This window comes from Berghia stephanieae, chromosome 2 (genome assembly GCF_034508935.2).
Source record: "Berghia stephanieae isolate SIO BIC M18660-M18661 chromosome 2, UCSD_Bste_1.3, whole genome shotgun sequence".
NCBI classification, from domain to species: Eukaryota; Metazoa; Mollusca; class Gastropoda; order Nudibranchia; family Aeolidiidae; genus Berghia; species Berghia stephanieae.
In genome coordinates this window covers 3,706,047-3,718,545 of record NC_088361.1, presented here as the reverse complement: position 1 = coordinate 3,718,545, position 12,499 = coordinate 3,706,047, and the positions used below count along the sequence as shown (strand labels likewise).

General features: G+C 34.6%; 1 protein-coding gene across 2 annotated transcripts in view; it reads left to right on the top strand.

Annotated features, from left to right (window-relative positions):
* Window positions 1-10,915, top strand: part of LOC144964181 (ATP-dependent RNA helicase SUPV3L1, mitochondrial-like) — a 28,083-nt gene extending 17,168 nt beyond the window's left edge. The window contains exons 10-17 of one of the 2 annotated variants that reach the window (XM_078898148.1): window positions 1,834-1,962; window positions 2,703-2,796; window positions 4,981-5,200; window positions 5,550-5,630; window positions 6,866-7,045; window positions 7,849-7,997; window positions 8,485-8,761; window positions 10,096-10,915. In XM_078898148.1, coding sequence (XP_078754274.1) covers window positions 1,834-1,962; window positions 2,703-2,796; window positions 4,981-5,200; window positions 5,550-5,630; window positions 6,866-7,045; window positions 7,849-7,997; window positions 8,485-8,761; window positions 10,096-10,236 — 1,271 coding nt within the window. In that variant the 3' untranslated portion in view covers window positions 10,237-10,915. The remainder of the gene's footprint in view (window positions 1-1,833; window positions 1,963-2,702; window positions 2,797-4,980; window positions 5,201-5,549; window positions 5,631-6,865; window positions 7,046-7,848; window positions 7,998-8,484; window positions 8,762-10,095) is intronic. The other variant, XM_078898149.1, reaches the window with a different exon arrangement.
* The last annotated feature ends 1,584 nt before the right edge of the window (window positions 10,916-12,499 follow it).

Below are 12,499 nucleotides of genomic sequence, written 5' to 3'. Positions count from 1 at the left end.
TACAATAATAATAGTTCTTAAAGACACATCTGTTACTGATTTAAGAAATATGAAATGAATGGGTTTGTTTCATTCATGTCTCTGTTGATTGGTGTGGGAAAGTTTTATTCACCAGCTGCACTACTTGTACAGTGTGACTATTGAGAATAATGTCTGAATATCTGTTAATTCCTAGGAAGTGCCACTATTATTTTCTCTATCTTGGTTGTGTTTGAGTTCCCCCACCCCCCCCCTCCCCCCCTCTCCCCCTCTTCTTATTTTCCCCAGTCAAACTTGCCTTTGTGGAATACTATCTGTACTAACTGTTGATGTTATATCGTTGTCAGTGGTATGAATTAGGTGTAGTGTAAATGTGATTCATTTCTCTTAGCCTGTCTTTTACGTGTGTATGTAATATGTGTGTATATGCAGGATGTATCGGTGTATGTATGTGTGTGTGTGTGTGTGTGAGAGAGAGAGAGAGAGAGAGAGAGAGAGAGGAATACCTTTTTCTACCATATTCATTGCTTCTATTATCTACTACGCCACTGTGATGGTGTTGTTGTTTGGTGTAATGACGGTGGTTTTGTTTCTATTTGTAATAGTGAAGTAAAACCTACACACACAATATATTGCTTTATATGTTCTTTAGGAGTGTGTTAAATTGTTTAATCCTCTTATCTCCATATCTTTTAAATACAATACAAAATACAAATGGAGAGAACATACCAGATGTCCAGCCCATTACATTTATGACCATTAAAACGTAGTTATAATGTGTTGAATCAGAAAATGAATGTTTTACTGTGTGTAATAATATTAAGACTGGACAAAGCATTAATTAGTTTCGGAATCCAACGTCTGATTTTAAAGATTTGAATTTTTTATTGTCCGCACAACAACAAAACTATTTTAAAATGGTAGGGATTTTAAATTGCTTATAAAACCTATCAGAATAATCACAATAAAACGAAAAAAGAACCAACATAACAAGTGAAAGTAGTACTGTCTGTTCCGTAAGTTAATATTATTGTAATGTAAGTGGTCATCTAGATATGGTGTTGTATTACATCACGAAAATGCAATACTTTGTGTCTTAACCCTCAAAAAGGGGAATCCCCGTCCAGGTAGCCACTTTTACAGCATGCAGCTGCTGTTGTCAGTCACTTGCTGGGTTCCAGCAGTATAACTAAGTGATCCGATTTTATGAAGAAATAAACAGCAGTGAATTATATTTTGATTTGAATATATTGCGTTTTTAATCATCATCTTCATCATTATCACAACCACCACCACTACATCATTATAACTAGAGCTGTGTCGGGAATAGGTTTATAAGGTTATTGTGATAAACAGATCATTGTTGGGGGGTTATTGCGAGTATCAAGCAGCTTGATTTGGTTTGCTGCTATTACACAAAATAAAGCTATCAGACCTGGCTGTCTCATTTCGTGTGTGAATGTGAGTTAGTACAGCGAATGAATTCACAAATCGCTTGCTAATCAGAATGGAAAAAGAAAACAGCAATGCTGAGGTTGTGTATCTATTAATAGTGCGTACTAATATTCATAAGTGGCCAATGAAATTGCATGCCAAAATTAAATTCTTTTTGCCGCCGCATTTGGATTCCTTATGCCGAAATTGCATTTTCTATTTAAATTTATGCCTTGTAATCACTATACAAACAATTAGTCCCCGAATACTTATGTAATTTTTCCGACATTACAATGACCTTAAAGTGTTGCATGTGTTGTTAAACTTATTTTTTAAAACAAACAAAAAACCAACATGCTTTTCCTATACAACTGCAATATTCATTAATTCAAACTAATATTTTTTTCCCTACCATTGCAGAAAAATTTGAGAATGTTCGACCAGGAGATTGTATTGTTTGCTTCAACAAGAATGATATCTATTACGTCACTCGGCAATTGGAACAGCTAAATATGGAATGTGCTGTTATATATGGATCTCTACCCCCTTGTGAGTTTCAGCACTCTTCAAGAAACATTCCTTTACTTTAGATTGGATCCATTTATATTATTCCAGATTCTATCAAAAATAAGATTTTGCTGCTGTATTTGATCATGAACTGTTTAAAGCTTCAAAGTCAAAGATTAACTTGTTGGCTTAAGTATTGTGATAATGAATTTAAACATAACATTTTTACAGCTGCAAATAAAAGTAGTACAGGGGAATTTTGAATTTGAGAAATTTGGATTCCTCACATGCACAATATGATATTCAAGTTAAAGTGATACTAACTTGCTGGAAGCTATGGGCTGTAAAAAGTCTTTGAACAAGAATGAATCTTAACAGCTTCAAAAAAGAGCAAAATACCAAACACGGAATGTTTTAGGTTCAAAACCCTTTTTCAGCTGGTTACAAAAACAATAAAAGCATTATTACATCATTTAAAATCCAGATAGACGGCAAAATCACCATATCATTTATTCTATGAATGGGGAAAAATAAACCTTTTAATATTAGTATTCATGTCATGAAAAACAGCTCTAATATTCAATTGATGAGAAAAAAGTCAAAATTTTAATCATTAGATATTTTAATGAAGATTGAAAAAGTAAATTAAATCCTGTCCATCATTGAACTGGGTTTTTTTTAGTTTTATTTTTTTTAGTGAACTTTATGATGCCTCTTTATCTCAGTCTTTGTTCAAGGTCGATATTTTCCTCATACTTTTCTATATTTATTTTTGTCTTCAGCTACCAAAATTGCTCAGTCTGAAAAATTTAACAATACAAGTAATGCATGTAAAGTCTTGGTAGCAACAGATGCTATTGGTATGGGTCTGAATTTGTAAGTATATTATATTGAGTAATTTGAAGTAAAATAAAATAAATATGCTCATTTATTTGAAGTGCATATTCATGGTTTCACCATGCTCAATACCCTTTTTATTGTTTAATTTATTCCCCCAACAGGTCATATGCACCCACATTTCCATTTTATATAGTACACGCTGCCTATCAGATGACTTTAAAATAAATAATAATAATAATAAATGGCATTTATATAGCGCTTTACCCCGTTGTCACAGGCTCTAAGCGCTTTACAGTGATATAAAACAAAACATATTACAGTGAGACAAGTGTGAGGGAAACGTGATACGAATTCAATTTAACAACAACAAAATATGAAAATAATATTGCAACATTATGACGTAAAAAGATAAAACTTTAAGCGAGATTTGAACGTTGTCAACGAATCCGAGCATCTCACGTGTGACGGGAGAGAGTTCCAAAAATGGGGGGCCGAAAATTGAAAAGACTGTTCACCTATTTTACGCAATGGCTTAGGTTTGACAAGGATTGATTGGTCATTGCTTGACCTCAAGTTTCTATTGGGGACATATATGTTTAGAAGGTCTTTAATATAGGAGGGACTGTTCGTGCTCAGGGATTTGTAGACAACAGTACAAATCTTATAGGCAACTCTTTTTTCAACAGGAAGCCAATGTAACTCACGGAGAAGAAGAGTTGCTGACGGGTATTTTTTGTTATTGCGTACAATGAGCCTGGCTGCGTTATTTTGAGCAACCTGAAGTTTGCTAATTTTGTCTTTAGTTAAATTCGCCCAAAGGGAGTTACAATAGTCCAATTTAGATAAAACCAAGGAATTGATTAAAAGTTCTGTTATATGCTTCGGTATTAAATTACGAATTTTGCTTATTTTTTTCATTTCTATGTACATAGATTGTATGGTGTTATTCACGTGGCTTGTCATGGAAAGATCTTTATCAATGATGACGCCAAGGTTTATTGCTTTATTTGAAAATTCTATTGTGCTATCACTTCTACAATATCCATTACTGCTAGTAGCTGGGGAGTCATTAAAACCAGTCGAGAGGTGAGAGGGGTAAAACAGTATAAAGGGCCTTTTTTTAAAATCAAATAATGCCAGGGCCAGAGTTTTGCTATCTTTATCACCATCCAGTCCAGTCACTGATCACTCTCAACATTGCTTGTTTGTTACAAGATGGTACATCACACTGCTCGACCCCCGGGTGGAGACAATTTACTCCTTTTAAAATAAAACGTCATTTGTACACAGACTAATAAGCTAAGATACCAACTTTGAAGCACATTCTATGTTGGAAAGTGCACTATAGTATCATCACTTTTTAAAAAAAGGTTATAACTATGTTTTTACCCATTGACGTGTAGTTAGTGCTGGCTTGAGTCTCATTTATTCAGGTGCAAAGCTTTTTTTGATTATCAAGAAAATGTCCATTGACAAAGTTTCCTTTTGTTGTATTTAGTTATTTAAACTGAGTTTCACTGAAATAATTTTCATTTCAAAAGATTTATGTCACTATGTGGTCTTGTATGACAGTCACTTTCTGATCAGAAGGTCTTGGGTTCGAGCCTCTCTCCGCGCATAGTTGAGTCCTTGGAAAAGGCTCTTTACTCACATTCTCTCACTGGACTCAGGTGTAAAATGAGTACCTGGTCATTAACAGCATTGTCTCCATCAAAAAAAATGTACCATTGCCTAACAGGTGTGATGTCTTGTCTTTTATGTTTAAGTGTTGCTGTTGGCTAGGGACCCTGTGTAAAGCCTTTTGAGGACGTTTAGTGGATATTGCGCTATATAAATGCTCTAGTTTTTTAAAATCAATTTTTTTACTTTTGATATGTTACTTATCATCATGGGTGAAAGTTTGCCGGAAAAATCCGGCATGGCCGGATTTTTATTTTTGAAAAAGAGGTCTCGCCGTTTTTTTTTTGTCTGGCCGGAATTCGAAAATGAAAAAAACCGGCAACTGTCGCCATAAAAAATGCTACTGGATCACCACTGTAGTTTATATGATTAACCGCACTTCTGTTTTTTCCTCTTATTGGTAGTTGCAGGATTTTTTTTTCTGAGCACCTGCCTTTGCAGGATTAATATCATTGAGTAACTTTCACCCATACTTATCATGTATTCAATGAATAGGAAAATAAACTCTTTAAATATTACCATTCATGTCAACAAAAACAGAGCTATCAAGCGTGTGGTATTTTACTCTGTGATGAAACCCATGATAAATGAAAAAGGAGACATAGAGATGGACTTGATATCTACATCCCAAGCCTTGCAGATTGGTGGTCGTGCAGGTCGATACAATACAGCATATGAGAATGGAGAAGTGACTACCTTCCATGCTAAAGATTTGGAAGTATTAAAGAAAATAGTCAGTCAACCATTGGAACCAATTATGGTGAGACTGATTATAGTAGTCAATCAGCTGGACGGCTTTATTTTTTTATTCTTAAGAATTCATTTGAGGTAGTAATATTTTTTCTCTACATTTTTTTTTCTAAAGATTGTGAATTTAGTCTCTCCCTTCATTTCCCTTAGCATCTGATAGATATCTAGATCACAAGATACAAAATCAAAACTGTAGGTGCAGTTTGTTTCAAATCATTGGAATTTGTAGTCATATTTTTCATTAGCCAAACTTTATGCAGGGAACAGAATTATTCTTTATAACAATCTTTGGTTGTTTGGAGGCTTTGATTATAATGATTAACATCTTTTTTTTTCTTTTTCTTTTCATTGCTATTCAGCAAGGAGGCCTTCATCCTACAGCAGACCAAATTGAGCTGTTTGCTTATCACCTTCCTAAAGCATCCCTATCAAATCTCATTGTAAGTAATGCCTAACATTTTGAAATTTTTTATAACGAAAATTATTTTGTGTTGTCATTAGTTTATCAATACAGTCTCGTCTTCAAACAATAACTGGACAGATGACAATGATCACAAAACTTTGACACCAAATTTGTTGCCTTGGGTAAGGTATTTTACACACATTACCCCACTTATTAACTCAGGTGTGGTGAGCTCCTGGCTACAGGCAATGTTGGATTTTGTAACCACGCCAGTACAAAATTATCTTGTACCATATTGAATTGGTTTCATTTTGTGGAGGAATGAATATGAAGCCATGGAAATGCGCTATTCCTATGTCCATCCACAGCATTAAAAAATGTATGGGTCATTGTTACACCCGCAACTTTGGAAGCAACAAGAATCTTTCAGCTCTACCATACTAAGGCACAAATTTTGCAAACAAACTTTTATCTCTGGATAGTGAATAAAGTAATTTTTAGTATTTATTTATATGGATTAGCATATGTTACAGTCTGTTATTTTTACGGTACAATGAACAATTGGTGGTTCTTTTGATTTTATTATTTATTGGTCTGATTCTTGCCCGCAGTACAGCATCTTACATAATATCCTTATCATAAATATGTTATTCTTATTCTATGCAGAAATATTTTTCAGAGGGATAATATTCTTAATACATGTATGTGTCATCCTTTCAACTCAACACATGAAAAGAAAAAAAGTGCAAAAATTGTTCAAAGATCTCTATTTGGGACCTCATTGCTGTATACAATCTCTCAAATAACAAGAAAGTGGCTTGAAACGTAGTTGAATATTTTTCAGGCATAAGAATTGTTGTTCTATTCTCGTCTTCATTGTCAACACCGATTCTAAACTTAGTATTTTTTTAAATAATTAAAAATGCTAATGATTCAATTTGTGTGAGTGTGTGTGTGTGTGTGTGTGTGTGTTTCTGTGTGTGTTTCAAGTTTGAAGGCCTGATTGAAATATTGTGGTTTTCCTCGTGACCTCTGGATTTTAATGCTTTTATCTCATTTATTGTAATTGTTGAAGGATATCAAAATCATTAAAAATAAAATGTTTTTAAGAATTTTAAAAATTTTAATGTGAGAAAAATTGTGTTTTCACAATTCCTAAATATATTTCAATTATCCTAAACCATTTTATGGTATCATTTTTGAATAGTGGTTTTATGAGCCAGAAGTCTTGATTTGCATCCTCTAATGATGTGTCGTCTGCTAATATTTCAGGATATATTTGTAATGAGCTGTGAGCTAGACAGTGACATGTTTTTCATGTGCAAGTCAGATGATTTCAAATTTCTTGCTGAAACAATTGAGCATGTTCCTTTACCCTTACGAGTCAGATATGTCTTCTGTTGTGCTCCCATTCCTGTCAAACAACCGTTTGCTTGTGCTATGTTCCTTAAGGTTAGTATATTCAAAGCAGTTTATTATTTTTAACCAGTGTTAAGCATCAGAGCTAATAATAATATTTATAGATTCAATCTATTTCTCCACTTTTTTACACATTTCAAATTAAAATCTGGTTAGTTTAGCAGGATTTTATTCATCTATTTTTATTTTAAACTTTAACTTTTGGATTATAATCTTAGGATATTTTCTTCTAATAATGACTGATTTATGGAATAAGGTAAACATTACTCTCTTTAAAAAAAAAATGAATGCGAGAAGATCTACTGTAAGTCGGAAAAGGACATTAAGGGTGCACTAATCATGGCTCAGAGGTATGAGCTTTGTTCATTCCTGAAAGGTACAGAGTTTGACTACTTGCTGCCCTGTGTGGCCGTGAGCAAGTCACCTCGCCTAAGCTTACTTGTCGGCCCTTCAGTGCAGCTGATGCCTGGGTTATTCCACTCTTCCCTTGGAATAGGCCCTTAAAGACAACTTTCCCCTTGGGATTGAATAATGGAAGTTTTTCATTATTTTAAAATATTATAGGTGTTTATGTTTAGATTACTTAAGGCAAAAAAAGTGCATTAAAATTAACATTCGATATTTAAGGTCAGTCATGTTTTGATTATATTTTTATTTTACATTGAAACAAAAAAATGTTTATTGTTAATTTCTTTTTTTGTACCACAGTGACATTTATCCAAGAATAAATAAAAATGGTTTCTAATCTTCTCCGGAAATATTACAGGCTGTGAGAAAATTTTCAAATCAAAAAGAATGCTTTAAAATGGTCTTTCTATCTCTCATTTTTACATCAGTTTGCTCGCCGGTTCAGTCGAAGTGAGCCCCTCACTCTGGACTGGCTCTGTCGACAGATTGGTTGGCCATTACAGCCCCCCAAGAATTTGGTGGATCTGATCCATCTGGAATGTGTCTTTGACATCATGGATCTTTACCTGTGGCTCAGGTGACTGATTTAACTTTATTGGTACTTCAGCTCCAATTATTTCTTTACCTGCCATTTAAGCCTTGATTTTCAGTAATTTTTTTACCCGTGGCATAGGTGGCTGATTTAACTTTATTGGTACTTCAGCTCCAATTATTTTTTTTCCTGTCATTTTTGTCTGATTTTCAGTAATTATTTCAATTCAGTAATTATTTTTTTCACAACTGATAACTGTCTCTTTTTATATCATTATAGTTAGTATTCATCATCATCATCATTACCTTTGTTATCCTTGTCATTGTCGCCAATGCCATTGTTGTTTTTTTGTCATTGCTATTACTATTCTATCATCCCTTCATCATCAGCCTTCTCCTCCTCCTACTCCTCCTTATCATCCTCTTTCTCCTCTTGCTCCTTCTCCATCATCATCATCATCATCATCATCATCATCATCATCACAATGGTCATAATCATTATATTAACAATATTTAATAATTTTATATTGCAGTTATCGTTTCCAAGACATGTTCCCTGACGTTGAAATGATTCGAGAGCTGCAGCAGGAGCTGGACCAAATTATCCAGCTTGGTGTCCGCAATATTGTGCAGTTGGTTAAAAATCAGGAACAGTTTAATGCAGGAGACTATGACAGTGAGGAGGATTTCTCCAGGGAGACTCGCAAGCAGAGATCAGATTTTAATCTCAAAAGAGAACAAAAACAACTGCTTGAAGAGGGACTACAATTACAACAAGCCATAGAGAAGAAAGAGCATGCTGAGAGAAAGGTGAGTAAGGTTGTTGTTTACTTTGGTCACATTTTTAAGGGCATTATTAGAATTCAAGGGGGCATTAGAAAAGGCGGATGAATAGTTTTGACCGCTCATGTGATTGAGCACTTGACTCGCAAACTTGAATGCAATAACCTTGCAATTCACTGTGTCCAATCAAATAGGAAGCAAGCAGTTGTTTTTATCTGTACAAATTTAATGCTGCAGAAATCACGGTAAACTCTGGTGACTTATTGGCTCTGAATGACTATTTTTTATTAAAATTCAAAGGTACTGACTTTTTAAATTGAATCAGTTACTTCAGTATCTGTGGGTTTTTTGGTTAATTTTTCATCTGTTTTAAGTGGATAGTATTCTTCATATCCTTTAATTTTTATCATCGCTACCAAGGCTGATAGCACCAAATCACTGAAAGTTAAAATACCATGTTTTTACTTAAATGAAGATAATAAATGCAAAGGTGCTGTTCATGTAGCAGACCTATCATATTTTGATTGGTTGACCTGCCTTTGTGAATGACAGGTGCAGACTTACATGCCTTTGACAGGTAGGGACCTAGCTAATGTTGACGCTGTCAAGTGAAAACAATAGTGGATAGACGGGACAGTGCATGAAGGCCATGTCATGTGGATCTTCATGACACTGTCATGAGAAAACAATAGTGGATAGATGCATAGAGTTGTATGATGTTACTGACTGTCAAGATTGAACCTTTAATAGATACACATTACATGTCGTTATTAGACCAAAGATGAATATATAAGAAATGGTTGTTTGATGTTAACTGGCTTTAACTTTCAAGATTGGGTTTTCAATTGTTTGCATAATGACCATTTACTGGAGGATATGAAGAAGGTTGTAGTTGGCTAATAAGTTTTGGACAAGAGGTAAAAATGTCGAGCTTGTTTCTCTGCATTTTATTCAATCACAACAACTTTCAACTATCATTTGAAACACTTGCGGCCATGGACAGTCTAAATCATGGATAAAAGCAGAGAGGAAATATCGAAGTGGTAGGTCTGCTATGCCACAGATGCAAATCATACTTATTTACTTGATTTGAGAAATTTAAGGTAATGTCTTCCTCTTTTGTGTCCATTGGTGAAATACGGATGAAAATCAATTTGATAATGAATATTAGAGTCTTCATTCATTTGGGTTACTGCTCAAAAGCCTTGTACCTCCCATTCCAAAGTTGGGGGGAAATAAAGAAGTCTATAAACGAAACAATCATGAAAAAAAAAAATAAATAAATAAAATCAAGTACAAATCTTCTTATTAAGTATTCAATGGATTGGTTTTGTATAGTGGTTTGACATTGTTGATTTCAGATTGCTCACAGAAAGTTGGCCACTCGATTGATAGGAGACGGCATAATTAATAAAGAAGTGTTGGAACAGCTTCAAAAAGAGTGGAAAGCTGATCTGGACAAGAAGAAGAATTTTTCCTTCGAAGACAGTGACAGTGACTAGTCCTTTGGATGATATTGTCTTGAGGTTGACATTTTATTGCAAAAGTGAAGTTTTACCTTCAAAACCCTGTGGTGTATTTCTCTTGTATCAAATTGATTTGTATTACATAATTTCCCAAACATTACATGCCGACAAAACCATATAAGTATATTGGAGTTTTTGTTATGGAATGCATGTGTTTATTTCCCCACAGAGGGATAGATTTTTTAGAATGAATTTTTTAAAAAAATAATTTTTTTTTACAACATTTATGCTATAATAAAATGTCAGTTAAGTATGGTGATATTTATGCAAACATTTATGTGAAAATAAAAGAAAATAACAATAAGCTTTGAAAATTTGTGATTCATCATAACGTCAATGGCTGTACATAATTTAGAATCCAAAATGGAATGATTCTGTGTGAAAAAAAAGAATTTGATGTGTTTTTTTTTTCTGCATGAATGGAACCGTATGGCTTTCTCATTTCCTTAATTAAAGATGCAAATTTTAAATATTGTTACTGAGAAGTAAAAAATGACTGTGGTATGATTGGTCCTGTATGGTTTAATAAATATAGAAAACAAACAAATGACATGTAAATGTGTGTGATAGTATATAATAGCAACTGTCTAGATAAACAAGAATTTATTGTTTTATCAACTGGGAGAATAAAATGTAATTTTTCATATCCATCAAATTTTAGTAATAGTATTTTTATTTATATTCTTATAAATATTACATTGACACCAAACTAAGCATGCCAAACTCATGCACTCTCATGACTTAGGGTGTTTCTTTTTTACGAAACTCCCTGAAATCCGCCTAAATCCGACAAAGTTATGGGAAGTAGGCTGCAGTGGGGAGTGAACCTGGGACTCAGGGAAGTGTACACCATTGGGGGGAGGGGAGAGAGAGAGAGGGGGGGGGGGGGGAAGAGAAAAACAGAGAGAGGGAGAGAGAGAGAGATGTATTGATTTTTTATTTTTTCCCCAAATCCCTACCCAACAGCTGTTCATCCAAGGACACCACTGGCCTTGTGTCACTTTTGACATTTGGTGCCACCCTGTCCAGGCTGACGTCATAAAAACTCAAGTGTCACCAAAATTCATGCAAATGAACACAGGTATCAATAATAATTGACACAAGACATGATTGTGATTTTTTTTATCGATCTGCCGTCTCGCCACCTGAGTGCTTTTCATAGAAAAATGTTTGACATTGTAAAAACAACGGAACATTTCAAAGAAAATCCCAAAATCCCTGAATTCCGAGGAAGATAATTAACACACACACACACATGCACACAGAGAGTGAGAGAGAGAGAGAGAGAGAGAGATAAAATGTTACATAACACTTCAGGCCGACATTTGAATAAGCCAGCGTTGTTTGGGACCCCCACCATCAGGAAGACCTTAATTCTCCCAAAATAACAAACACTCAAAAAGAGAAGCTAGGCGTATTGCAAAAGACTTCTCAAGAAATACAAGCGCTTCACGCCTGACTCAAAGAATTGGGCTAGAAACGCTTCGCACATGCAGAAAAGAAACAAAATCACATCCACCTATGATGTAATACACAATCAAATTGCAATCACAATCCCAAAATCAATTAGACCAAAATCCAGAAAAACACGGGGACATAATCATAAATAGTCCATCCCATACGCATGAACAGAGAACATAACCATTCCTCTACAGTAAGACTCTGGAACAACCTATCAACCCGACGCTGCAGAGTTAAAATACCTCCAAATGTTAATGAGAATTGCTTCTTTCTTTTAACAGATTAGAAACTTCAATGAAAATGAAAGTGTTATCTATTTTTTCTAGATAAAGATCAGAAAAAGTGTGTACGAAACAGTACCAGACAATGCAGAGGGAATAATACAAGGCAAAAAAAACATCCCAAAAAAATCAACCTGCCTCGACTGGTGATCGAACCTCAGACCTCTTGATTCGGTAATCAGGGGCCGTTTTCATGAATACGGGCTAGCGCTTAGTCTCTGACTCTGACTATCTCTGACTTGAGAAAATCGGATTTCATGTGAGCTGACTAAGCAAGTCCGGGACCAAAATCATGGCACCTTCGACTAAGTTTTAGCCATTTGCCGAAGCAAGACTTCATACTTTAGTCTGAGTCTAGTTACTATTATAGGTGACGTCATAGGGTCAACAAGATAGCAGCTATTTTTAGATTGAGTGCGCTTCGCTTCGGAAAGAAAATACCTCGGTTACGAATGACAGAGGCAAAAAGTGTCCTGTTGCCATTGACGCTGGCTTTA